Source organism: Accipiter gentilis, chromosome 8, assembly GCF_929443795.1.
Source record: "Accipiter gentilis chromosome 8, bAccGen1.1, whole genome shotgun sequence".
NCBI classification, from domain to species: Eukaryota; Metazoa; Chordata; class Aves; order Accipitriformes; family Accipitridae; genus Astur; species Astur gentilis.
In genome coordinates this window covers 24333424-24359905 of record NC_064887.1, presented here as the reverse complement: position 1 = coordinate 24359905, position 26482 = coordinate 24333424, and the positions used below count along the sequence as shown (strand labels likewise).

The following is a 26482-nucleotide window of genomic DNA, read 5'->3' as shown; positions in this document are numbered from 1 at the left end:
GCATAAGGCCCTGAGCAGCCTGCTCTACCATCGCCTGCTCCGAGCAGGAAGGCTGGCGGAGGTGACCTCTAGAGGTCCTGTCCCACCTGTGTGATTTCATGTGGCAGCAAGGTACTTTGGTGCCGTGTCAGAATGCAAGTCCTAGGACACCACACGAAGCTTTGCCCTTAGCAACACTTCTAATTCTCAGGGACGCATATGCGTTCTGCTCCAACATCTGTTAGTAATATAACAGAGTATGAAGCAAACTGACTTTCTAATGGAACTATTGAGAAAAGCAACAGATGGACAATTCTGTGCAAAATAATATCAGTATGATTTAATTTTTGTATTTGCCTGGGACTCTGAGAGATAAATGGCCTGATCTTGTGGCAGAATTACAGCAACATTCAAGAGCTGCTGAGTACCTTATGTCCCCTTTTACACCAGTGAGGAGTGAAGCCCTGAAATAAAATAGTGATGTGGCTGCAAAGAGTAGCTGTTGCCATCTTTCTGAACCCTCTCAAGCACATCCTCTCAAATGCCAAATAGTACAGTGTCTTACCATCCATCTGCTCTTAAACGGGATCTACAGCTCCAGTGGTTAGGGTAGGCAGCTGGACTAGCTCCAGTAATTAAAGTCATCAGCTGTATGATGCATGGCTGTAGTAAGGCTGTACTGTCCCAAGGATAGCCCATTGGCCTTGCTTTTCTTGAGCTGTCATCTCCTTCCTCAAATCTCATTCTACCCACATATTAAACTCAATAATTTCTTCAGTAAGCATATCAATAGTTATGGCAGTTCACGGTATTAGTTAATTACTGGAGATTACGCTCACATCTGTTGTGCTTAGAATCTCTCAATCAGTTTAGTCCCCTCAGTATCTGATCCAGTGGTGAGTCAACAATGGCAAATACATATAGGGATCTAAAACCACCTATATGAACTGTTTGTAGCTATTTAGCGCAAAGATAACTGGGTCAATTGTCCTAACACCTCTGAAGGAAGAAACCTGCAGAAGATGTTTGATATTTCAGTGATCTACCTGTGATCCAACTGCATAACAAAGCGTTATAGCAACAGAAGTGTAGGGAGTCTTCCTCAAAAAGCTTGCCATATATCTACATCAGGATTCATACATTGCACAGGGATACAATTTTTCCTTTATAGAAAAAATATTAATCAATTAATTTTATATTAGAGGAAATTTGCCTTTTTCTAAGAAGAAAGGTTGGCTGAATTACCTGACGCAATTAATTATGAGCAAAGCACCCATGACAAAACATGAAGACAAATCTCTGGCCGAAGACGCTGGCGCTGTGGGCTCCCCGTTACGTCAGCTGCAATATTAGAATGTGGGTAAGGAATGTTCTGCAGGATATTCTTACAGAGGAAACTGTATGGTCCTTTTAAATTGTTTTATGCAAGTAAATATAAAAATACACCTCTCTATTGGATTTTTGTAAATTAAATACTGTTTGTAGAGCTGAGAAACTGGCTTTTTTTATAACTAATTTCCAAATAAAACATCTATCAGTATATACTCTTTCATAATGATGCCAGTGCATACAGAGGGCCTTAATCCACAGCAAACAAACAGCTGGAGACAGTTCTTTTAATATTTAGTATTGCTTGATTTACTGTTTGGAATTTTTTTTGATAGACACAGCAGACAGTTTCCAAAATAGCTTATAGACTTTTAACACATCCTCATTTTAATAAAGTTCAGTTCCTAATTTTATGTACGTTTGGCCTCACCACAAGAAGTCCACATTCAGAAGATTACAACAGTATGAAATTTTTATGGCTGATAAAAAAGATCAGTTTCTTACTGCTTTGAATACAACTTTTTAAAAAATAACTTTCAAATATGGCAAAAAAAAATAATCTTGCTCTGTGGTAGTTTTAATAAGTACCAGATTCATCAGGTAGCCTACAACCTGCAGCATTTAAAATACATATCTGAGAAGTGTGAGGAGTATATCCTTGTCTAAACAGAAGGACTGAATTTATTCAGCAAGAAAGCATTCAATCTGGTAAGAAACTTTTACTTGCAAATTACTTGAATGACTGATTTCCTTCTACCGAATACATGCATATTGAAAGATGCTGCCTGACCCCACTGTTTCACTAAAAAATTCATCCTAAAGAAAACTATCTGCTGGGCTGAAAAAATCTCGACAATAATCACTAACTGTGGGAAAAAATTGGGTATATTCCCTTAGTGTTGCCATCAATGTTTCTCAAACCTTTCTTGGAGGGATTTTTTTTATGCAAAGAAGAGAACAGTTTCTTTCTTTAGTCTTTCATTTCTTTGAACTTCCAAACAGGGAGGCCGCTTGCAAGGTGTCTGACTCGCATCTAGACTGAAACTGGGCAAAGACCACTGCTTATTTTCAAACGCTCCTCTGAATAATCAACATCCACCAGAAAGCACTTGGTATTCGCAGGCTGAAAGTTGGATTTGGGCAGCAGAGCTGAAAGGTGGTTTATTCTACTGTTAGATTCTGCCAGCTGTCAAGTCTGAATAAATTAGAAATCCACTCAATAATTTTCTAAATTGTCTATGAATTGAGGTTAGTATGGTTGGAAATATTATTTATCTTTAATTTCTAAATTAATTTGCATCCAAACCACTGATAAGACCTTAGGACTGTGTAGGTAAAGCAAACGTCTGGTTAAACATTATGAAGGCTTGTAAATATTAACTAGATACATACTTCACATCTTCTGTAGATTATGCTACAAATCTAACTAACAAAAGGTATTACAGATCACACTGTGAGGATTTGCAAATATTACCAGCAAACCAAATGCTAAGCTAATACCGCCATATCATAAACATTTACAATTTGAGTGTATTAGCTCTTAAAACTCTCTAGTCTGAACTTCTATTCATAAAAGTTCCCCCAGCTCCTTTGTTAAACTTGTAATTAAAGCTGACCTGATTAAGAAGACCTGCTTTCTCAGTCATGTTGGTAGGACACATTGATTAGAAAGCCTGGGAATCCTCATGCCTATCCAAACAGTGATCTCTCCCTGGGAGTTCACTGATTAAATAATGAGCGTGTTTACCTGTGCGTGCCTGTTTGGGCAGATTAGCTTTTGCACATAGCATGGCTGAAGGGACAATGACAGCTACTGGAATGTTGCATCCCTGAACTTTAATGATAGCACAGCATAACTTTCACACAAAAGTCCTGCCCAGCCATGCCTATACCTTTTTAAGGTATTACCTTTGCTCATGTTGTCCTTAAATCATCATCTCTTCTTAAGCAGGAAAACTTAAGCTTTTTACCTTGTTTTTTTAAATGAATAACATTGAAAGATGAAAAAAGATGTTTGGATGGATCATGGAAGGAGTTAGTAAATATGTAGAATATTTGTAGACATGTATTTACTCTATGTATTTAGTTAATAAATTTCACAGGCTTCTTGAAAGAGATATTTTGAATCAATGACTATCTTTAAAGAAGCTCAATTATGAAATCATCTCATGTATGTATCTGGTGTTTCTTAAAAGTAAAGTATTTTCTCTTTTAAATTTTGTCTCGTGACAGTATTATGGCTAAGAAGTTTAATGGGGAAATTGATGTTTGTGAATTTGGGGGTTTGGAGAGCTTTGCATCGGGAGATTACATTTACAATTTGGGATGAGTATGTTTAAGTTTCAAACAAGTTGTTAAAAAAATAACCTCCAATCCCATTAAATGAACAGCAGACTCTCAGTAAGGTCAATATTTAATTCGAAGAGATGCCTTCTAAGTCTGTGAGGTCTGACAGGTGATCATGTCGTTAGGAGATGTACTGATAGGTGCTGAGATAACATAAAACAACTGTAATTTACTTGAAGGAATGAGGACTAAAAGTGATCCCAGTACACTCAGTGGCGAATGAAGACGTAATTCTTGGCACAAGGTATAAATTGCTGAGCATACGAATGTGTTCCAGGAAATGTTTTGCTATAACCACACAATGGGAAAGTGCACCTTTTTCAATTTTGCCATATTTGATAAACCCGTTGGTGTTCCCAAGGGAGAACATCTTTTTCAGCAAGCTCTGCTAACAATGTTCTGAAGGAAATCTCTTTATGAGTTTTAGCAGCATTTAAGAGGAACACGACTTTTATTAATAGTATCTTTTGCTATTAAATTAAATGTACCTGGCCAAGGAGAACTTCTCTAATACTTAAGATCCCTTAATTCACAATACGTGTGCTCCAGCTTACGAAGAAGATGAGAACTCTCTTCTACCTCACAACTGGGCAGCAAAAAAAAAGAACCTTGCTGGAATTAGTTGGGGCGGGAGATTTAGACCTGTACAGAGGTGGATTCAGCCAGTGATCCTAAACCCCCTGTTTTTTCATAGGGTTGTCTCTGTTTGTGGGGTAGATTCTGTTTCCTGCATTCCCTGTGAATCTCCTGGCACAACGCATGCATTCTTGCAGGTTGCATTGGAAGGATTCAAATTCCCCCATGCTAAATGCTTAACAGAATACTTCTTGTCTTCAGAGGCTTTGTGCTTTTCCCTTCTCTCTGTCCCTTTTACCATTTCCCTGCCAAGAGAAAATCACTAAATGTGTGTACTGTCGTGGTTTAACCCCAGCCAGCAACTAAGCACCACGCAGCCGCTCACCCGCTCCCCCCAACACCCAGTGGAATGGGGGAGAAAATCGGGAAAAGAAGCAAAACCCGTGGGTTGAGATAAGAACGATTTAATAGAACAGAAAAGAAGAAACTACTAATGATAATGATAACACTAATAAAATGACAACAGCAATAATGAAAGGATTGGAATGTACAAATGATGCGCAGGGCAATTGCTCACCACCTGCCAATCGACACCCGGCTAGTCCCCGAGCGGCGATTCCCCGCCCCCACTCCCCCCAGTTCCTATACTAGATGTGATGTCCCATGGTATGGAATACACCGTTGGCCAGTTTGGGTCAGCTGCCCTGGCTGTGTCCTGTGCCAACTTCTTGTGCCCCTCCAGCTTTCTCGCTGGCTGGGCATGAGAAGCTGAAAAATCCTTGACTTTAGTCTAAACACTACTTAGCAACAACTGAAAACATCAGTGTGTTATCAACATTCTTCTCATACTGAACTCAAAAACATAGCACTGTACCAGCTACTAGGAAGACGGTTAACTCTATCCCAGCTGAAACCAGGACAGTACGTAATGGTTTCAGCTCTTAAAAAGCAATTGGATTCTCACAGAACTTCTCTCCCTTGCTCCACCATTTCCAAGCGATGAGATGTGTGGCCATTTCTTGTCTGTTTCTCATATCCCTTTTTGAGATCCTAAACCTCCTCTGCATCACTTTTATAGACCCAAACCCACATGGTTTTGATTTGGCAGAGAATGGCAGATTGCTCCATATTAGAAAGGATGTGGATGCTTGGTTTTGGATTTTGTTTGGTGTTTTTCAACTACATCTCCTGTTGTTTCCATATTGAATTTGGTTGTAAACTAAAAAGTATGCTATGCATTTTACATTGATCCTTGAGATGGAGCTGCCCTGATGGCACTTCCACCCACTTCTTATCTGATTCAGATGAAGTAGACTTTTGGGTATTTTTCATGCAACCTCTTACTGAAAGCATTAATCAGTTTGGGAGAACATTATGACTTGTAAGTCCAATTCAGTTTACATCAAGACCTCTTTTACTGATGGCATGTAAGAGTTGAATAGTGTCTATAAATAGCTCTATCAGTTTTAAGGCTCCTTTACATTATTACAGTGCTACAAAGATGACTAATCACTGCAGGCAAACTACCATTAAGAGTGAGTAGGAATCTTTAAATTACCTGATTTTTAGTTGCTCATATCTATGAAATAAATGTTCACTCCCCATCCCCTGCAAATCCTCTTGTATCAGTCCCTGCGCTAACCTTTTAGAGAGAATTTAGGCATTTTCACGTTATGCAAAGCATAAAGAAAAATGCTTTGCCTCTTCTAGATTACTTGGTAGAACAGTTGACTCTGAAAAGCCCAAATATCATGTGCTTCATTGTTCTAATTTGGAAAGGAAAACCAAAGGGTAAGAAAAAGCAAACTAGACTTTCCTGGATTTAGAATATACTGAAGTAATCTATTCTCTGCGTATCTATTTATTAGGTTTTTCTTTCAGTTTCTCCTTCCACCTCAACCCTTTCCCAGAGAAGGGCTGAAAACAAGGCAGCAGCAAGAGGTGGCTTTGAATACCAGCACCTTTCCTAGAACATCGTCTTTCATTAAAAGCTGCTGTGGTTGCAAAGCAGTCTTAAAAACATGAACTAAGTGTAACCTGGGCATAGATGTCTGCTTAAGTTTTCACTGAGACTGAAATAATAGCTGAGAGATGTGAGCCTCATCTCAACAGGGTTTTCTCTCGTATGCCCTCTATTTTAAACATGAACTTTCTCTATTCTTCCTGCTCTTCCAGGGAGGTGAGGTTTAGTCACTGCATCCAGTCAATTTACTCTAGTGACAAGGCACATATTTACTTTGGGAAAGAGATCTTACCTATTTTTTCTCCAATTATAAAATAAATTCCAAGGGACTTGATGGTTGTATCTGCCAAGACAGATACCAGTCCAAGAGGCTGGTTGGAATCACACAGTAGATCAGTCTGACAGGCCGCCAGACTACTCTTCTGCCTATAAAAGTGGCAAGCATCAGCTGCTTGAGACGAGAGAAACAAACTCACAGTAGGCTTATAAAATATTTAATATAATCCAAAACACAGATTTACTGAAATCCTGAAATACAGCATTTTTTCTCCTTTCTGGTACACTTCAAATGGAGTTTTTCCACAAATAAAATGTCTCAGTATTTGGGTAATCATCCAATCCAAATTCAGTCTTGCTAAATTATCAGCCATTTTTTGCAGCAAAGGGTTTCAAATTCTGCGTGCTTTACTATACGTACGGGGGTAGAGATGGAGGGCAGAAGGGAGGTAGAGAGAGGTACAGACAAGATTGCAACCATCTCCCTCCTCACGCGTGCTTTCTCACGTACCCAGCTTTACTGGCTGTTGCTGAAGCCCTTTCGGTTCTGCAAGATCCCTGCGTGCAGGATGCAGCCAGCCTGCCTGGCTACTGCAGCTGAGCTGCTCTGCGTGGCTGCAGAAAGGTCCCTGCCTGGCTCTTCCCATTGCCGCTGATGGAGCAGGGACGAGCATTGCTCCTCCTCTCCCCCGGCCCTTTTCGTCCAGACTGATCCCATCAGAGAAGATAAATTTAACAGCGGGCAAGTTAAAGCTGCCTGCTTCAATGGTCTCTCATGGTATACAGAAAAGCACATTTGATGATTTTTTCTAAAAAAAACCCTGAGCTATAAGAAGCGCGTGGTTACGTGTGAAGGATACAAAGCCCCAAACAATTTCATTTGCTTCAGTGGGAGTTGCAAATACTGGCTGTTAAAACACAGCCAAAAATTATTGCAAAATGAAGGCTGGGAAAGTAAGCACTTGAAAACCAAGAAAATCCCAAAGCTAAGGTTTCTGCTGTGACATTCAGTTGTTTTCGCTGCACATCTATAGTTTTATTATTATTTAATCTATATCCTGTGAGGTGTGTAGGACATGTAATAAAGCCAAGGCAATATTGCTTTGGAGAAGTTAGTAATTTCCTGACTTTTGAATATTTGATTTTTTCAGCCTTAGTAATTCACCAATGCTGTTTTATGTGTTTAATATATAACTGGCTTGAATTTTTTTTCTTCAACTGCTGATACGATTAATTTCTGGAAGAAGAGCGAGAAGAATGACGTTCTTCTTTGGCCCAGTACTGCAGAATCTATTTTATGCATTTTTTCACTGCAATGATACTATGCAGGGGAGGGAAACTTGGTGTAGGTGGGAATTTGGCTGCTCAGTGCCTCTCAGATGAATGAGACTTGGAAGCCTCTCAAGGACAGTGTTATTTTTTCTTCCTTTCCAAACTCACTGGAAACACTCAAGGGTATAAAGCTTTTTTATGTGTGTTTAAGGGACGCTGCGTTTACTCCAGCGCCTTCCCCCACAGCACCACCTCTTAAGCAGTTTGGGAGACTGTTTGTTTGGCACTCGATAAAAATAAAAGCTAAACTGATTACCGCAGGTTAAATTAACTTTTATGACCTCTAGTATGAAAAGCTCCACTTTCCTGCTGTGCATGAAGAACGAAAAAGCGATGTCGAGATGCTTAAGTTAACACGCTCGCCGGACGCAGCCCAGGAGCTTCTTTTGCAGCGGGTGGAGGGTGTCCGTGAGGCAAAACGTGAGCGCCGTCGACGCTGCCGTACTTGTGCGCTGCCCCACTCCACCTACGAGGGGCCTCCGCCCGGGCCCGGAGAAGGGGCTGCAGCCGCCCCGGGCCGGGCCGGGCCGGGCCGAGCCGAGCCTGGCGCAGCAGGGCTCCCCGGGCCCAGCGCACCTGCCGCGGCGGGCAGGGGCCGTAGCCGCCCCTGACGGGGGCAGGCCCCGCGGCCCCCCGCCGCCTCCTGCTCGCCCCCTGGCCCTCCCCCGCCGGGCTCAGGTGACGCCGGCCCCGGCGGCTCCCCGGGCCGCTGCGGAGCTTCCTGGTTCCCAGAAGGTGCCGGAGCGACGGCAACAGGAACTGAGAGACGGGGGGAGGAGGCGGTGCCGCTGCTCCGCCGCAGTCGCGGCCCGAGCCGGGGGAGCGGAGCAGCCATGGGCCGCCGCCCGCCGCCGCCGCAGCGCTGAGCCGCCCCCGCCGCCCAAGGCAGAGGGGCCGGCGCTGCCCGCTCGCCCCTGCCGCGCGGGGCGCTTCTCCCCGAGGGGCACTGGAGCAGCCGCCGGGGGCCCGCGATGTGACCATGGACAGCAGGTTCAAGTGAGTGGGGGGGGGGGGGGGGCCGCCCGGCGAGGGGCCGCGGTGGGGCTGTCAGGCGCGGCGGGCCGAGCTGCCCTCCGCGGCGGGCAGGCAGCGAGTAGGCCTCGCAGCCGCCCCGGCCTGCCGGGCCCGCCAGGCGGCTGGCAGGCAGGGAGGGAGGGAGGGAGGGAGGGAGGGGAGGAGAGGGAGCCCACCCGGCGGGAGCGTGCGAGGGGCCGGGCGCGCCGCGGCCGCTGAGTGACAGCGGGGCGGGCGGGAGGCAGCGGGGGCCGGGTAGCGGGTGCCGCGCGCCGGGCCGGGCCGAGGCGGGACCCGCGGCGCGGGGGGAGCGGGGCGCGCAGAGCGGAGGGGCGGCGCCGCCTGCCCTGCCGTCGCCGCCTGCCCTGCCGTCGCCCTCCCGCAGCTGGGGGGGTGGGTGTGGGGGTGGCGCGCTCCTGCAGCCGCCGGCCTCGCCGGGTCAGGGGCGTCGGTGCCGGGGAGCGGCGCCCGGCAGGGCGCGGGGGCGGGCGGAGCGGTGCCTGCGCTCTGTCGGCCTGTGGCCGGTGACAGGGGGCCGCGAAATGGTGGCAGCTCGCTCCGGAGGCGCCCACCCGCCGTGGCGGGAGCGCGGCCGCAGCCCGCTGGCCCAGCTGCCTGCCTCGGTCGCCGGGGCGCCCTGAGGCCTGGGCGGTACTGCTGCCTACAGTGACCCTGCCTACAGCGGCTGGTGGGATGAGGTTTGTGACGTTAAGCTCTCCAGTAACGGCAAACCTTCTTTGTGCCGATGTGGTGTGGCAGGTGCGAAAGAGACTTTTGGGTGTTTGGAAGCGCTGCTGTTCAGCCTTACCGGTCGGTCTTGCTGATATTGGAAACCACCAACGTGTTAAACACGGGTTTCAGGAATTGACAAAAATCTCTGTGTAAATACATGATGAATAAGCAGGCTGCTACCGGGTAGCTGTAAAGGAAACGAGAGACAGTCTGACAATTCTCAGATTGGTTTGACACATTTTTGACACTTCTAAGCGTAGTGGGATGTGAAGAGTAAACTTAGAAGCATTTTTCTGCAAAAGTAGATTTAGAGTGGTATAGTGAAAAGCAGAAGGCAGTGTTACTTCAAAGAGCTTTTCTTCATGAGGGTAGTTCAGCTAGGAGTTGAGGTAGAAGCCCTCATTCAGTGTTTGTAACACTAACCGATTCATGTTAAAAACCCAGCGTTGTGTGGTCAGGGCTTTAGGAAGAAATGGAAAGGTTAAATGGCCTGAGAATATAAACCCAGCACCTGAGCTAGAGTAACATCATGGGGAGATCTCACTTGTTTTAAAGGAGGGATTTTTGTGGTTCACTTTTCTAGGTGGCTCAACAAAGCCGAGCCTTATCAGTTTCATTCTGAACCCACTCGCCAGCCAGAGGAACAATGGATGGACTTTAATACCAGAGTAAATCTCCAATATCCTGGATTTAGACTGTTGTAACTCAGAGCTGAATTTGATCTCCTACACACAAGATCAGCAGATACAGGATTTTCCCCAAGTAAATGCTTTAAAATAGGATGCAAGGAAACATTGTGATATGGGTGGGTTACGTCTCCATAACCTGAATTAGACTATAATTGCATATCTCAGTTGATGGCGCTGAGGTCAGTGAAGTCATGTACTGAATCAGTTAATTTGTGACAGTTGAAATTTTCCCCAGCTCAGCCTTTGGATTTAATTCAAAATTTCCTTTAAAGAAACAACAGTGTGTTAATTTGCTGCATGCTTTATTTGAAGCATTCTAGAAACCTGGAACCAAGTCTTGGATTTTTTTTTTATTTGCCTAAAACTCCAGCTGCCTTCAGTGGGAGCATTACCCAAGAAGGGAGTTCAAGTGTGTGCCTTTTATGTGGTTAAATAGATAATTGATACGGGTGAGGTTATACCATTTGTTTTTAATATAAATAGCAGTGTGCTTGGTAGGCAGAGGTGGGTGGCATAGTAATGGTATTTAGAACTGTTTTAATAAACATTTAGTTTGGGATTAGGTTGAGTGCTAATTTCTATTAGGATATGCAGTTCATTATTACCAGGTGTGTATTTACTGGGGAGGTGAAAGAGGCATTGGCTATCACACAGAGCTGACGGTGATGGTTGCTGCAGATACGGAGGCTCCATCTTGCCATCTTCCTGGCTAGCTCGGGACTGTGCTATCCCTAGTTATTGCATTAGTATTTTCTCACTCACTGAATCATGTCTGAGATTCAGCCTTTAAAGTCAAAGATCAGTATCTTGTGAAAGAGAAGGCTAAGTGATTCTCAGCCTTATGGCGGTAATCATATGGATTTAAAGGGTAGTGGCTAAATTCGTGCATTAAGATGGAAGTCTAGTGATGGGTAATTCCTATTAAGTAGAAATAAAATGTACCTTTAGAAAAGGCTGCCCATGACTCCATCAATATGTTTCAGATTGATTGGTAAGGATTTTAGTAGCACTTTTTTTCCAACTGTTAGGCATGGTATGATGGAGTGGCTTAAAAACTATTTGATGGATAAGACAGTGACAGTATCACTTAAATCACACAGTTTAGCTTGTTTATCTTCCTTATTTTTAAGGCTGTACAGGGTAACGTGACTTTGGTTCTTCCGTAGAACTAATCTGATTTCTAATTTTATTTTAATGAATTTTTAATTTATTTTAATTTTATTCTGTACAAATAAAATGGAAAAGGTATCACCTAGTACAAACACTATCTGAAACATATATATGATTAATCAGTTGTGTTTGCTTCTAGGGAAAATCCAGAACGTACCTTTGATTTGGTACTGAAAGTAAAATGCCAAGCATCTGAAGACGAAGGTAACGTACCATACCTATTGCTATTTATTTATAGAAATGAGAGGTGGGGAAAAAAAATAGTTTGCATCTTGATCTAGTGTTGTCTTACGTTTTGAATTGTGGTTGGATTTGGAATGTATTAGAAAGTGACTATGGTTATTTTATTGCTTTTTAAAATCTATTAATGTGTTAATTCATAGTTGTTGTGGGTTTTTATTGTTATATTTTCATTTTGGCTACTGTAAAAATATTTTTGTTCTGAGAGAACTACTTGCAAAGCTTGGACTTGAAATGTATATTCTACAGTTCTTAAGTCTTAAAATGTTGATTTTTGTATAAGATTTCATTTTAGCAGAACAATTGACTTCTGTCTATCAGTGGAATGTTAATTTTGATTAGTGTGATAGGGAGAAAGTAAGTTCTCTTCTGAACAACAGAGACTTTCTAGCTCATGTTTGGCAGCTGCTTTGGTTTGATACATGATACAAACAGCAATGAGTGCTGACTAGAGCTTATATTAGCCATCAATTTCACGTCTCTATAAACACGTGCTAAGAGAGATGTAGTAGAGCAAGGGTTATCTGAGAGAGGCTTTTTTCCTCTTAGGTAGAAAGAAGATGGGATTTCCAGTGCAGAAATTAAAGTGACGTCTAGAAAGTCCACTGGGGGAGCTTGGTTCATGTTCTCATCCGAGGCTATTGGCCTTATTAAAACACAGGGAGAAAAGAAGTCTTGTTGGCATTGCATTGTAGTCATGTTAGTCTGTGACAGCTGTATCTTAATCGCAACTGTAAAAATGATAAACTACATCTTAAAATTGAATATATTTCTTCTTCTACTGTGCTAATGGATGCTGTTTCCAGAGTTTACTATTCTAACAAGTTAGAAGCCTGTAGAAATTTATAGCCCCAAAGTATTATTATTTTTTTTTTTTTTTTTTTTTTTTTAATTTCAGCCATCATTTTTGTCAATGGTGTCATGGGTGCATGCCTGATATTTTTACAAAAAAACATTTTTATTGAAGCTAAACAACTGTAGTTCTTTAGGTCTTTTCCTAAGAGTGCCTCGTCATGAGATTGTTCACTTAGTTGTGGAATGACATCTTGGTCCTGGTGCAGTCCTTGGGTATTTTCACTTTTTTTTATGACCAGCCAGCATCCTTTAGTTTATTTTACCTGTTTTGATTTGCTGTTGGTACAGTCATGGTTTGGGGAATCAGATGGGCTTTACTAACTCTCTGGTCATTGTTGTAGTTTGTATCATGGCACATTTTACCTTCTGTTCTCTCCCTTTTGCAGTTTTTACCTTAGTAATTTCATAGATGATGTCTGTGAACCCTGCTTAGCTACTTGACTTCTGTTCTGTTCCTCCTTGCATTGTGCATTTAGTCTCTGCCTCCACCTGACATCCCTTCCTGGGGGCCCATTCACATCTTGGCTTAGGCCCAGCTTCAACCTGCAGATTTAATTCCCTTTCTTTCCCTCCCGAGAGCTAGATCGTTGATAATCCTTTCAGGTCTCCATCTTGAAATCTTGACAAATGTGGTTTTTTTCTTCTGTGATCAGAACATGGATCTGTATCCTTTTAATTGCTTTTATGTCCGTTTTGACTTCTGATTTTTATTATTTTTTTTTTTGCATCTTTCTGCCTCTGCTGCCATGAGAAACCACTTCTCATTACCTGCAGCTCTGAATGACTGCCTGTGCCTGAATTCTGGTTGTAGTCACTTCCCCTGCCTCCCTTGGTGGGCGTTTCATGCTGTTTGTCAGTTGTCCTCTGTGGAGAGTAGTGTCTTTAAGAAATCTGTGTATCTCCTTGAACTGTGACCCGAGTTAATGTGGAGACTGTATTGTGGGTGCACCCTCTTGTATTCCACTTTTTGCTATAATTCCTTCTACTTTGCGTGGGCTCAGTTGCTGTTTGTCCATGGGGTGGCCAAAGGCAAAAAGGATGTCTGATGCCGGTAGTGTTGGAGTCTGTGCTGTGTGACTGATGAGGGGTTTAGGGGTGTTTCAGCTGGCCTGGAGGTTGTATTGATTCTTGCGTGAGTCTGGAGATCAGCACAAAAGTACAGTCCTCTTTCACCAGTCAAATTCTGCTGGCTGAATATTTCAGTTACCATCCTGCTGTACTTAGTGACCCATCTGGGATTTGTTTTAATTTCTTTCATATTATATCTAATTCAGATAACAAACTCACTCCAGTGAGGGCTTGACATCACATTTACATCACTGTTCTCATAATACTATATGTATCAGATTAATATATCTGAATGTTAAAGTTATTTAAAGGAAATTCACAAGGGACAAAAGTGTATTGTCTTCGCTGCCACTTTAGAAATGAGGCACAAGGCTTGTCATGCTAAACAGGGAGCTTTCAAGGTTGGCTTATTATAAGGCCGAACAAATTTGACAGTTACCCTGTATTGTAGGTCTTGCCTTTAAATAGATTTTCATGCTAGGATAATCTTTTGAATATATCATACTGGAAAACGTGGTCCATTCACCTGTTTCTTTGCTCATGCTTCTTTCTTTCTTATGAAAGAGATTTGTGTTTAAATAGGGCTTTTCTTCCTCGCATCCCATCTGCTCCTTGTACTTGATCCTGAAGCTATGTCAGGGCTGAATTTGTGACATCACTGTCACCAATGTTGCCGTGGAAATATCACAGCCACAAAATTATGATCTCCCTGCATGAGTGAGTAGCAGGAGAAGCCCACTTAGGAGAGAGGAAGACCTTAATGTGACCCATGTATCTTTAAGCTTTTTCTTTTCAAGCTTTGTTGTAGTGTGCATTCTTTTGCATTTTAATTTCCCTGTGCCAGCGTGTAACTGTTCTAACAAAAAAAAATTGCGGTAGCCCTACTGCATGTGTAGCTATTAATAAGATGATATTTTTATGAGGATGCTATATGTCTGTAACAATGTGACATGGTGAAGAATTTTGCTGTTAGAATTACTGTGCTTTTGGAAAAGTATTTTTAGATAACTTCTTATTTATAGCATAACTCTGAAGGAATGTTAATTTTTTGGATCTGACAATGTCCTAGGGCTCTCCGAGCTATAAAGGATCATACATACATGAAATGCAGCAAGGTTTATATGTATTATGAAATTTGTTCTTAAATCATTCCACTAATTATTTCCAACATTGTTTTCTATTCAGTATAAACACCTAAGAGGTTTCATGTAGGTTAATGTAAATTTATCACTTCATGTATGGTAGGTAGCTCCTGAATTGGTTACGGGCCCAGTTGTGCTAGCATGTCTTTAGTTATAGCTGGATCAAAATTATGTTTTCCCCTTGGATACCTGTTTTTGTGATTTGAGAGTAGCTTGCATACTTGAATATTTATTTCTTAATACTGTGTTCTTGACTGAGTAGATCATCCTTTTGGGCTGCTCTCTTTCTCTCTGTTTTAAACTACAGGAGTGCACAATAGCATTGCTAGAATAGTGATCTTCTAACCCTTTTCTCATTTTTGGGGCAGGAGAGAAAAAAGGGTAGTCTTTATGCAAATATTATTATAATGGAGCACTCCATTGAACTCCATGAATAGCATGAATTGTAACATTTTTTGCTGTTGCTGACAAGCTTTGTTTATTCTTCACTTGGGTTATGTTACAAAAAAAAAATCTGTTTATTAGAGGGCTTAATGCCTACTCTTGGCACAAAACAGGATACGGTTTCCTCAACAATTTAGAATATATTGCTTACTGTATTTTCAGAGTAAATTATGCTTTTGATATTATACTACACCTAAGATGTTACCTTGAAAGTTGCATTTCAGCTGTATTTAATTAGGCAGTTGAGACATATATTCCAAGGAGAAGAAAAAACCCTTTAGGACCAAAATCAGATTGTAGCCCATGTCATAACTTCCAGTCCTTTGCAGTATGGTCAAGATGGTAAGCAGCAATTAACATGATATGTTGAAACATAGCAACTAGTTAGTGTGACAAGTTTTTCTTGGGAAAATTCATAACCCGATTCTTGCAAAACTTTGAGGTGAATTAACTTCTGTTCACCAGAGTTTGCTAAGTGACTGGGAGATGAGTGCTAAGCTATTCTAACAGACCAATATTTGTTAATTGTGGATTTGGCTTGCAGTGTCCATAGTATGTTATAGCAAAAAGTTTTACATTGCCTTCCAGGCAGTTGCAGATTTTTATAATTCTTTCCTGTGTCACTCCTTAATGAACAAGGAATCAAAAGAAATAGCAAAAATGTGTGCCCATTTTAACATTGTCAGCTGGCCTTCTGTATTAAATTTTCACTTACAGACCCAGAGGACAACTTGTTTTGATAATACTAATATATATTATCTATTGTGTTATTTTAAGGAGGAGCATTGCTCTTTAGCTTTAGGGTAAAAAGAGACAAGTTTTTTTGTGCTTTGGGCTGAATCACCCTTTCTAGGTATCGGGAGTAATGCAGTGTTACAGTTGTCCTGAGTGCATAGTCTTACATAAGGCAATTACTTCAAGAGTAATTGCCTTCAAGAGTTGCTGCACCTACAGCAACTTTACTCTTGCACCTGGCACTGTAAGATATGCTTGAGCCTAGAAATTGGCTAACTAAAGCAGTCAGCATCTTTTTTTTTTTTTTTTCTTCCTTCTTCCTTTTTTTCTATCCAGGTCCTTCCATCATGAAAAGTAAACTGAATTTCTGGAAAGCTGATGTTTCTGAACTCTTCCACAGGACATGTCCAAAATAATAGTGCCGATGTAATCTTTGTGAAAAGTGTGTGTTCATCTATGTATCCATGCATACACAAATGTACACAATATGTGCATACACGCATACATGTCTGAACTTTAGATTTTAGTTAAATGTACAAAGATAAAGTTGGTAATTGAACTCGTTCTATAAACTGTACATCCTATATTGATTTTATTAAAACTGGATTGCAGAGGCCAGACACAAAAGACAATGCAAATATAGTAGCTAGCAGTAGAAAGGCAGTGTGCAACAACTTCTGTGAACATAAAAGGTCTTCAGCATTTCTGTCCATGGTTTCTCAAGAAGAAGACAACTCAGACTGGTTTTGGTTTGTGTGGTTAAGAGAGTGCTGTTCGCTACACCTTCATTTCTTTGGTTGCAGCACATATGAAAAGCAGCAAAAAGGCTTCATGGAGTGTGCAGATAGATCCAGGAAATTCAGCTACTGAATATGGTGGTTTGGGTCTGGGACTGCTTTAGGTCCCGACTGTTCAAGTTTTACTTGAAAACCCCTTTGAAATAGCCGTTCATTTTCTGTTTAAGCAGAGAATAATTGTTTGAACAAGGCTTGAAATTTGATTGCTTTGTCTCTATTTACTTTTTAAATGCTAGGAAGCCTTCTATAGCTCTAGGGCTAGATGCATGATTTTCAGAGAAGGTGTTCAACAGGTTGTGTTGAATTGCATAAATAACTCCTGTAGTTTATCTTACTTGTGCCAGAACCAGAACGATAATAAATCTTAGTGATTTATTATTTAGTGTTGCATGATCTCTGAATTATTTTTCTTTAAAGGGTCTTCTTTTCATTAAATTTTCAAGGAAAAGCCATGAAAACCAGTTTAATTGTGTGTTGGTAGAGTTAAGAACTACATGAATTAAGTCCAGGAATTAGACCAGAAATGCAGAATTCTTTGTATGAGGATTCACTGTGGCCTGTAAGGTACTAATAAGGTATGTAGTTCCAGGAAGGTCCTAGTTCTGAAAAAAACATTTGATGCAGTTGGTAGTTCTGTCTGTGGGTAATGTGCCTAGCTTTGGTAGGGTTTTGATTAAGAGTCTTCCAAAGCTGCTTTCAGGATTGTGGTCAGAGCAAGCACTATTTTTTCTTCTTCTGCTTTTTTTTTCTCTTCACTGCAAAGAGCTGTTTATGAACCACAGACTCTGAGCCTGTGGGTGTAACGTGCTGATCAGATAACTCTTTTCCTCTGCTGTACTTTTTTTTTGCAGAGCATCACTTGAATCTGATTAAAAAGATAATTCTTTCAGTGTAATACATGAAGAAGTCTGCAGGATTTTTTTTTAAGAGCAATGAAAACTTTTGATATAATCTGTATACGGCCAACATTTTTCACTGTTGAACTGGAAGGATACTAAATAAGTATTGGTCTACAGAAGTTAGGTTTCTCTAACTTTTTAAAGCATGCTGTGTTCTTCAGGTGACTATGAAGAGCAACTATATATTGCTATGAACTAGATAAGCTTTCTTATTTATTTGTAGATTCTCATGTTTATTTGTAGATTTTTAGTCTCAAGTACTGTGTTACCGTACTAGAATTTATTTTACACTAATAAAAAGTTAAAGATGCTTTTTCAGTTTGTACAATGCCATTTCAGGACATGGGCTATCTAGTTATAGTCTTAGATGCTGTTTTTGAATATAAAAAAAATGAAGCTTTCTTACCATACTGCTCTGAAGTTTCATTAAAGCTAACACCCAACGACCCCAACTCATTAACTCATATGTTATTATTTAGGTTAGTGCTACTTCCCTGTAATGGTTTCTTGTTTTTTCTGATTGAAATTTTCAAACGGTGATACCTAAAAAACTTGAAAGAGGACATTTAAGCTAGTCTGGTTTCTCTACAGGATTATCGGTTGATTAGGAGTGGGATATTTCACAGTCCTTTGCTGAGGATTATATAAATGTTTTGAGGGCAAAAGCAGGTAGTGCCTGAGATTATGCATTACTTTCATCGGTTTTGACAAAAACAAGGAATATAAGCCAGAGTTTGGCTGAAGCTCTCTTGTGTATGAGCACCAAACATACCTGCAAGTCCTTCATAAATTATAATCTTTTGTGTAACTTTAAACCCTCCAGTTGTATCTAAATGAATGTTTTCTTTATATTCAAATTTCTTTCATTTAATTGGGAAGCTCCTCAGGGTATGAACAATGTCTTCTGTGTGTTTGGGCTGTCACTAGCAAAGAGTGGGTGTTGGAGAATTATGAACAGCAAAAACAGTTAAGGCAACTATGATTTTGCATCTAAGGTTGGTGTTTCGATGCTTTTTACCTTTTCCTTCCATTCTCCGGAGACTGAGAAATGGAGGGTAGTCACTCCAGCTTTCAGCTTTTCTGAACAGATGCAAAAATATGGAGAAAAATGTTGCTGCTTTTCAGTGCCTCATTGCCTACAGTTTTGGTTTTTTTTTCACCAACCTACAAAGATTCTTGGATGTATGTGTAATTTGGAGGTGGGTGCAGATATGTGTGTGTAGGAGGGGGAAGAGTGAGAGCTGCTGGAGAAATAGGTCAAGGAAGCCCTTTCTCCTATCTCCCCTGCATTCTTCACAGGGGAGAAGAGACCTCATTGGGGAGGGATGACCCTACTCCCCAGCAGTCAAAGGACAGTTCTGGGAGGAGTGGCAGGGTCTGCTCTACTCCAGAGATTCCAGCTGTAGTAATGTGGGGGCAGGCGCTGTGGTATCAATGCTGGTAGAGATGAATTAGTCCCCTGCAGGCATTTGCCCGACTGCGCCATTTTTTCATGTAATGCCATATGCCGCTTTCAGCAGTGTGATGGGGTTTTGGGCAGTGAAATTAAAAGGGAAAAACTTGATGAATTAACTAATACATATTAACTTGGTATAAAAAGAGTTTTGTGTAAAATTCAGTAGAATGAACATACTAGTATTAATATAACTAAATATAAGCCAAAACCAGTAACCTGCATCATGTAATGTTGTCAGTCAGTATGAAAGTTGATGCTCCTGTGCTTTTTTAAAATTTAATTTTAGTTTTGTTTTAGTACTTAACTATTTGAGACTGCTGCCTGGGGGATAGTTTGTGGGCTTTTAAATTGTTTGCATTCAGAAGTGTTAAGAGTTTGCATATTTTTCTAAGCTAATGTCAGCATGCTTCTGCCCTCCCACGCACTGAACAGTCTATCTTACACAGAGGTTTTTCGTTCTTTAAGGAGATATGTTATGCTGCTAGCTCTCTTCATATATAGTTTAATGGCTTGTCTTTCATGTGTGGAGGATTTAAAATCTGCTTAAAAAGCTTTGAAAACTAGTTAGACTTTCAAGGTTTAAAATGCTTTTCGCAAAGCCATAAGACACTTCTCTCTTTAGCACTGACTTGAAGAAGCTGAAGTGTAGGGTTTCCTGTCTGGTTCACAGAAATAGTCTTTTTAATTCTTTTTCCTTTGCCACTGGTGATATTATCTGGGGATGCAGATACATGCAGATGCATTTGCTCATCATATAACTGCTGGGATAGATACTTCTGTTTGTAAATAAAATAAAACATGATCAGGGCTACAAGAGTTACATAACTGTTCACGAAGGGCTTAAAAACCCCTGAAGCCAAAATAAGTTTTCCCAGTAAAGTGTTATTGTTATTCCTTAAAATAATTTTGTGTAGTAAGAGCAATTTGAGCATAGCACCTCTTTGCAACTACTGTGTTAAGAATCTGTATTTTTCATGGTAGGCTTATTTGTGATAACTCCAAGATCCAGGTCAAAGCATTGTATTTACAGGCACATACTTAGGACAGAAGATTCTACATGACTGACAGATAAAGTACTAAAATGCTGAAAACCGTAACTTCTTATATTTGCCTTTGACGTTTTTCCATGTATCTTGGAACTGTAGCTCTATGTTTAGAACTGCATAATTTGGGTGGACAAAGACGTCTTATATTTTGCGATTCTGGTTTAGGAGAAAAGATTAAAACTTAATATTGAACTTTATATGGAAAAGAGAAGAGAAAAAGCAGAAATGGTGAGAGAAAAGAGGCCTGAACAAGATTTTGGGTGTGGTATCTGTGCTTCCTGAGCTGGGAAAGCCAAGGCAGCAGTTTACAGTCATACTGTTTTCCTTTGCAAAATTCTTAATCCTCGTTTGGAAGGTACTGGCCAAGTATTAAATCCTTAATTAGAAATAAGGCTTGAACAACGCCCTTAGATTATGTTTCCTAGAGTTTGAATCTGGATCTGGTTTCTTCACGTTTGAGTGGGTATTCAGTAGTAGATTAAAACCTTGCTAAAATTACAAACTTGTGTCTGGAAAGAGCATATTAGTTAGGGTTTCTGTGTTTACTTTGAGACGTATTTTACAAATTTTCTTAGTTAATGCCAAGTTTTAGTCATCATAGAGGCATAATCGTCATAACAAAGGTATTTTGCCATAGCTGGTTTACCATTGCATTTTTCCTTAAACTCAGAATGGGAAGGAGTGACACAAAGAATGGTTAATACTTCTGCTTACCTCCTAATAGAGAACAAGAAATTCCTATTCATCTGACTTCAGATGCTGTTCACATCAAGGGTTTTATTTGTTGTACCAGTTGAGCCTGTTTTAGAACACATGTAAATATTGTAAAGTTATAGTGTCATTGTGTAGACTGAGTCAAAAGTTTGCTTTTGAGAGGAGGCAGTTCTTTTACTCTGTTACAGGACAAGCTAAATGCAAAAATCTGATGTCTTTGTACATAAATACTGGGTGCTAAATGTTGAATTTAACTTAACTTGTGTTTAACACTTAACACTTGTGTTGCAAGAGTTGCACTTGACACAGCGAAGCTGATGCTGTGCCTTATAACTGTTATCAGCACATTTCCCTCAGAAGTTGCAAAGGAAAGCTTAACATTTTAAGGCAGCCGTTTCCAGGAATGGAGTTGCATTATTTAAGTATAATGATAAATTTTATATCCTCAGGTTAAAATGCAATATAAAAGGGTAAATGTAAAAGAGTGTTATGTGTTACAGTGAATGTGTTTATGTTCTGTTTAAATGCAAAATAAGAAAAAGTAGCAGAGGTAGAAGAGGAGGATTGTGTGACAGTTGTAAACTTGCTTGGAGGTCTGTAATGAGTTTGAAATAATGGAGTGAAACCACTGTGACTTTAGAGTGACAAGAGGGAAACAGTTATTGTAACTTAGACTTGCTAGCAAGAGCTGATCACTCATGCATCCTCTTCCTATTCTTTGGAGGTCATTTGGCTCCTAAACTGTGTGTGTTTGCTGTTTGTTTGTGTTTTACTTCAAATAGCTAGCGCTGCTAAAAGCAGCATGTGAGGTAAGCATCCTTCCTGCTTCTGGTGGCACCTGGCAGGCTTGCTCTGTGGGTACGCTCGGCATTCATCTGGTGGGGCTGCTTCTGGAGCTGACAGGAAATGTTTCTCACCCAGGTCAGATAAGGAGGAGCTGGTGGGATTTTCATGACGTGCAGTGTAGCACAGGCTGTTGTTTTGTCTCTGAGCATGAATTTCAAGTTTTTTGGGTTTGTTAAAATAAATGTGTTGCTAGTTCAGGAAACTGAAAAAAACTAGGGATGTCCTTACTGTCTCCTGCCATCTTTTGGGCTTCTAGGATAATCTCAGAGTGTTGGAATTGTGTTGGGGTTATGTTAAACTTCTGGCCTTTTTTTGAGGAAATGTGTTCAATAGCTTTGCTGGTGCCTTCCAGTTTTCTGTTCATATAATAAAACTTAGCTCTTGAGGAAAAACCAAAATACTCAAAGTTAGATCCCTGTCACCCATGGTCACTTTAAGGCATTGCACATTTGGAGATAGATTAAATTTTCATTTTGTCTAAACAAAATTCTGTTTAAAGAGCACAATTACGCTAGATTGGTATCATGCAGTAATTCATTGAACTGAAAATAGTTTAATGGTATAGTGATGCAACATGGGAAATTCTGAAAAACTTTGTGTCCAGGAAAGAGTTTTGCTGGTATTCATATTGTAGGTATCTTCTCCCTGCTAAGAATGTTATGAGATAAAAAAGGACTTTAGTTCCCTAGTGGCAGAAGAATTGCTTACTTCTTTAGCTGAAACTAATGAACTTTTCCTGTCATGTCACAGGTAGCTGTGATGACAGTGATTGTGTGCCAGGACAGGTAAAGCTTTCTTGACACTGGAAGCTGAGTTAGGTGAGGTTCTGAGCACTCAGTTGCCATTTCAATCAGGCATTTTTAATTGTTGCATCTGACTGAACCCATTTTAGTTTCTGGGAATGGGCATGTCCCATGCAATGTAAGTACGTGTTTACATCGGTTTTTACCTGGGGTCAGAGCCCTGTAGCATCTTGCAAGGTCTCATCTAAAAATGCTTATACAAGTGTCAGTCAGGGAAAAAAAAGTCAGATCAAACCAGCGTGTGTAATTAATAAGCAAGCAATTTAAAAAGAGGATTCTCTTTCTCAGTCTTGATATAATATGCTGTATTTTACAAAGAATAAATTGAAATGTGTTCTTTTGCATTCTGGTTGTGATGTTAGAAATCAATGCTATGGAACTGCATGACAAAAAAAAAAAAAAGCTTGACATAACCACCTCTACAGTGCCTGGCTGAAAACATTTTTCACTGGCAATAAAAAACATAAAAAATTAAACCTTGCCTTAAATTCTGTGGCAACTAGTGATGGTGACTATTGTCTTTTTATCTAAAAAATTTTGTATGATGTTGCTGGATGCTGACAGATCTAGCAAACTACTTTGTCATTGAGAATACTTGTCAGGCCTCACAATCCTCGGAGGGAATTTGCATTGTGTTTTCAACAGTGAACAAAACAGAAATCCTTTCAGCTCCTATTGTTGGGGAAAATTATGAAGGACAGGATAAACCAGATCAAACAATAATAAAAATAAACTACCAGAACTTTCAGTAGAAGTGAAATAGGATAAAGGTTGGAAATAGAAAGGTAGGTGAATTGGTGTTGGCTGTGGACAGCAGAGCTCTCAAACCCAGTAAATCCATGAGGATGGGCAAAGCCCAAGCACTTGCTCTGTAAGTGGCTGGGGAACACCAACTTGGTCGCTTGTGTATGATCTGCTTTGTGCATTTTAAATAGATGAGAAAAATCTGAAACTGCAGCACACTTTGAAGCTCTAGAAAGAGTAATAGTACTTTGCTTCCAGCCCTAAATTACCTCAGTTCAATCTGTAAGCTTGCCTGACTCTCCTAACATGGGACTGAAGCTGTCTCAGCTCTGAAATGCTCTTTTGTCTGTGTTTCCCAGAAAACTTCTTGGTAACAGAATTTGCTTTCACAGAACTCATCTGTATGGCTTCTCCTGCCTGGGTGTTTTGGTTGGTGATGCTTTCTATGATTGCTTGACTTTCGTAAACTGAAAAATACTCTGTGTGGTAGTCTGTGTGAAAACAAAGATAAATTGTTATAAGATGTTCTCTACAAGAGGAGCACCCAGTACAACTTTTGGCTTTCTGGTGAACAGTGGCTGCAATTCATACACTTTCTCAGTTTTAAAATGCTCAATAGCCCGTCTAGAGGCATACAGAAGTATTCAGGATAAAAATTTGGCTGTGTGTGCAGTCACTTCAGTAAGTTGTGGCCTGGGATTGCAGAATGATCTGTGCACTCACCAGTTAACATAGTCATTTACTAGAGACTCTGAAATGAAATCAACTTAGGACAGTTGCAGAGGCACTGATTACGGTTGTATTGTAACATGGTTTTAGAGTCAATCTGTGTAAATATATACCCTTAGTATATGCAGTTCTTCTGCATTCCTGCTGGGATCATAACTGGGCTGTGTATGGAGCCAAATCATAATTGCTCACATTGTGTCTTAAAAAAATAATGGGAATTTATAATCTGGTAAAAGTGCATTGTTTGCTTCCTGTTTCATCATGTACACCCCTCCTTATATTTTAATATAACAGGGAAACTTGATACTGACATATGCTACTGGGGTACTTCTGCTACTAGAGTTCTGCTCCTGTGTATTTTAACACTAGAAATTATTTGCCTAAGCATGACCAGTATGTTTTGATTGTCAGCACATCCTGAAATATTCATCTTTCAGTTAGTCTTGCTAGGACAGAAAGTGCCAGAACAGCATTAAACAATAGTTGCAAACAAAGTGGTGTTTTGAAGTGCTTTGTATGCAATGACACCAAAGTGATTTTGGTGTGGTTTGTTTTTTTTTTTAACCTGTATTTAGTTAATGTTGCTTTGGATATGTAGAACAGTATATATTACTTGTCATAGCAGTTAATATAGTAGCTTTGTGCTTGTGGGTCAGAACACAATGCAAATCGTTAAACAGATACAAATTGCCTAATCTGAGATAAATGTTGAAACAGTTAAGTGTTACAGAAAGTGAGAAAGTGCCTTTGTATTGATTGATGTTGCAGAACCTCAATTTTTTCTTTTCAAGTCCCAGCAGTATATATTCAATTAATCTATGTCACAGGAATATTAGAAGTCATGTCATGTATGTAAAACAAAAATAAATGATAGTGTATGTTTTGTGTTATCTTAAATTAATATTCCTGTAACAGAGCAGTACTGATCCGTTACAAGAAAATAATACATCTTAGAAACCAAAGAAACGGCATTTGAAATATAAATCGACAGTTCTAAAGTTTAATTACCCCTTCACATTCATACTTTGTTCACCAGCATTTCTGGAGGATTTTGTTTAACGCTACAGTCTATCAACTAGACATACTGGAATGATGCAAGTATTGCAAATATGTAGGGTTAGGCAGAGAGCCAGATTTTATTCTCAGATCTACTTTGAACACCAATGGCTGAGAGAGATGAATTTGAAGCAAATGTTTTCAACTTCATTAGGTTCTTCTTAAGAAAATGTTTATTATATAGCAGTGATGCAAAATGGTGGTTTGTTGAGATATGCTAATTGACTCCTCAAATGTGAAATTCTCAGACATCATAATTTTTAATTTTCTTTAAATACAATATGTGAGCAGTAAAACAAGAATGCTCTTTCATATGTTGCAGTGTTAGAAGTTATGGGCATTGTTAGGATGCACAGGTGTGTGGATTAAATCTGCTTTATGTATGATGAATTGCAGTCCTTCCCTCTAGAAATTCCGGTGCCCAGAAAACTGATCACGTACACCAAATACATGGTGGTACAAAACACAGTATCATACAGAGTACCAACCAAGTCTGATCTTGAATAGTAGTAAGTCAACAAAGAAAAGCATTTTATAAACAGTTCATGAAATATCTTCCTAACTTGTGGCTAGATGGCTCAGTAGTTATTAATAGGATACAAAATCTTTCAGCTCTGGAATATGTTTACAGAGCTAGCTCTGATTTTTTTTTTTTTCTTTTCTTTTGAGTGTCCTGTTACTGTCTATGCTTTCTCCTTTGCTTGTGTGATGTTTATGTTTTCATTTGACTTAGCAGCACTAAGGGAAAAGGATGACACTCCTCCCCACATTTCCGCCCCCCCCGCCCCATCGTAAGGGCCAGACATGATCCCTCTTGGACTTTGCTGTTGCTGAGCTTCAGCCAAACTGGGCAAAAAAAAATAATAGTTCCACAAAGGCAAAATGCATACTCTCTGTTAGTAGGAAGTGCAAGCACCGGTCACCCCCAAAGAGGAGTGAAGAAAGCCAGGATCATGTCGCTGAAAGCCCAAGTGATGCATTACTGTGGGCCACATCAATGAGCTTTACTGCTAATAAGCATCTGTTAGGCAAGTTCTGCAAAAAAAGCCAAGTCTTTGAATAGCATTTTCCAGGAAATAGATGCTTCAAGTTTGAAATGAATGACTAATACATTTCTTGGTAGCAGTTTTCTGGCACTAGTGGTAAGTGTTACTGTCTTCTGTTCTACAACCTGTCTTTCCACAGGCAGCTAGGTGAAAGCAAAAGCTGTCTTGGTTACTGCATGGCTGTACAGAAAGTGTGTTGGTGTAACTGAAGTAATAGTGAGGGGATAAGCGCTCCTGAAACTGCCACGAAGAAAAGGGCATATATATATCTGCTGGTTCTCATTGCTGGAAATCAAGATATAAGTGCACTATAGAGAAATTACATAGTTTTCCTAAGTGTTAGCTTTTCCTGCCCCTGAAGTAAGCATTTTTTTTGAAATATCATTTTTATAATATCAGAAAATGGCCTAAGTTTGTTTGTTTTTGTTCATTGGTGACTAAACCTTAAATAGCAAT

The 26482-nt window shown here is 40.2% G+C and overlaps 1 protein-coding gene across 6 annotated transcripts in view; it reads left to right on the top strand.

Annotated features, from left to right (window-relative positions):
• The first annotated feature begins 8480 nt into the window (after positions 1 to 8480).
• DENND1B (DENN domain containing 1B) overlaps positions 8481 to 26482 on the top strand; it is a 171383-nt gene continuing 153381 nt past the window's right edge. For all 6 annotated transcript variants that reach the window (XM_049807720.1, XM_049807717.1, XM_049807716.1 and 3 more), the window contains exons 1-2: positions 8481 to 8797; positions 11546 to 11610. In XM_049807720.1, the coding sequence (XP_049663677.1) occupies positions 8781 to 8797; positions 11546 to 11610 (82 nt within the window). In that variant the 5' untranslated portion in view covers positions 8481 to 8780. The remainder of the gene's footprint in view (positions 8798 to 11545; positions 11611 to 26482) is intronic.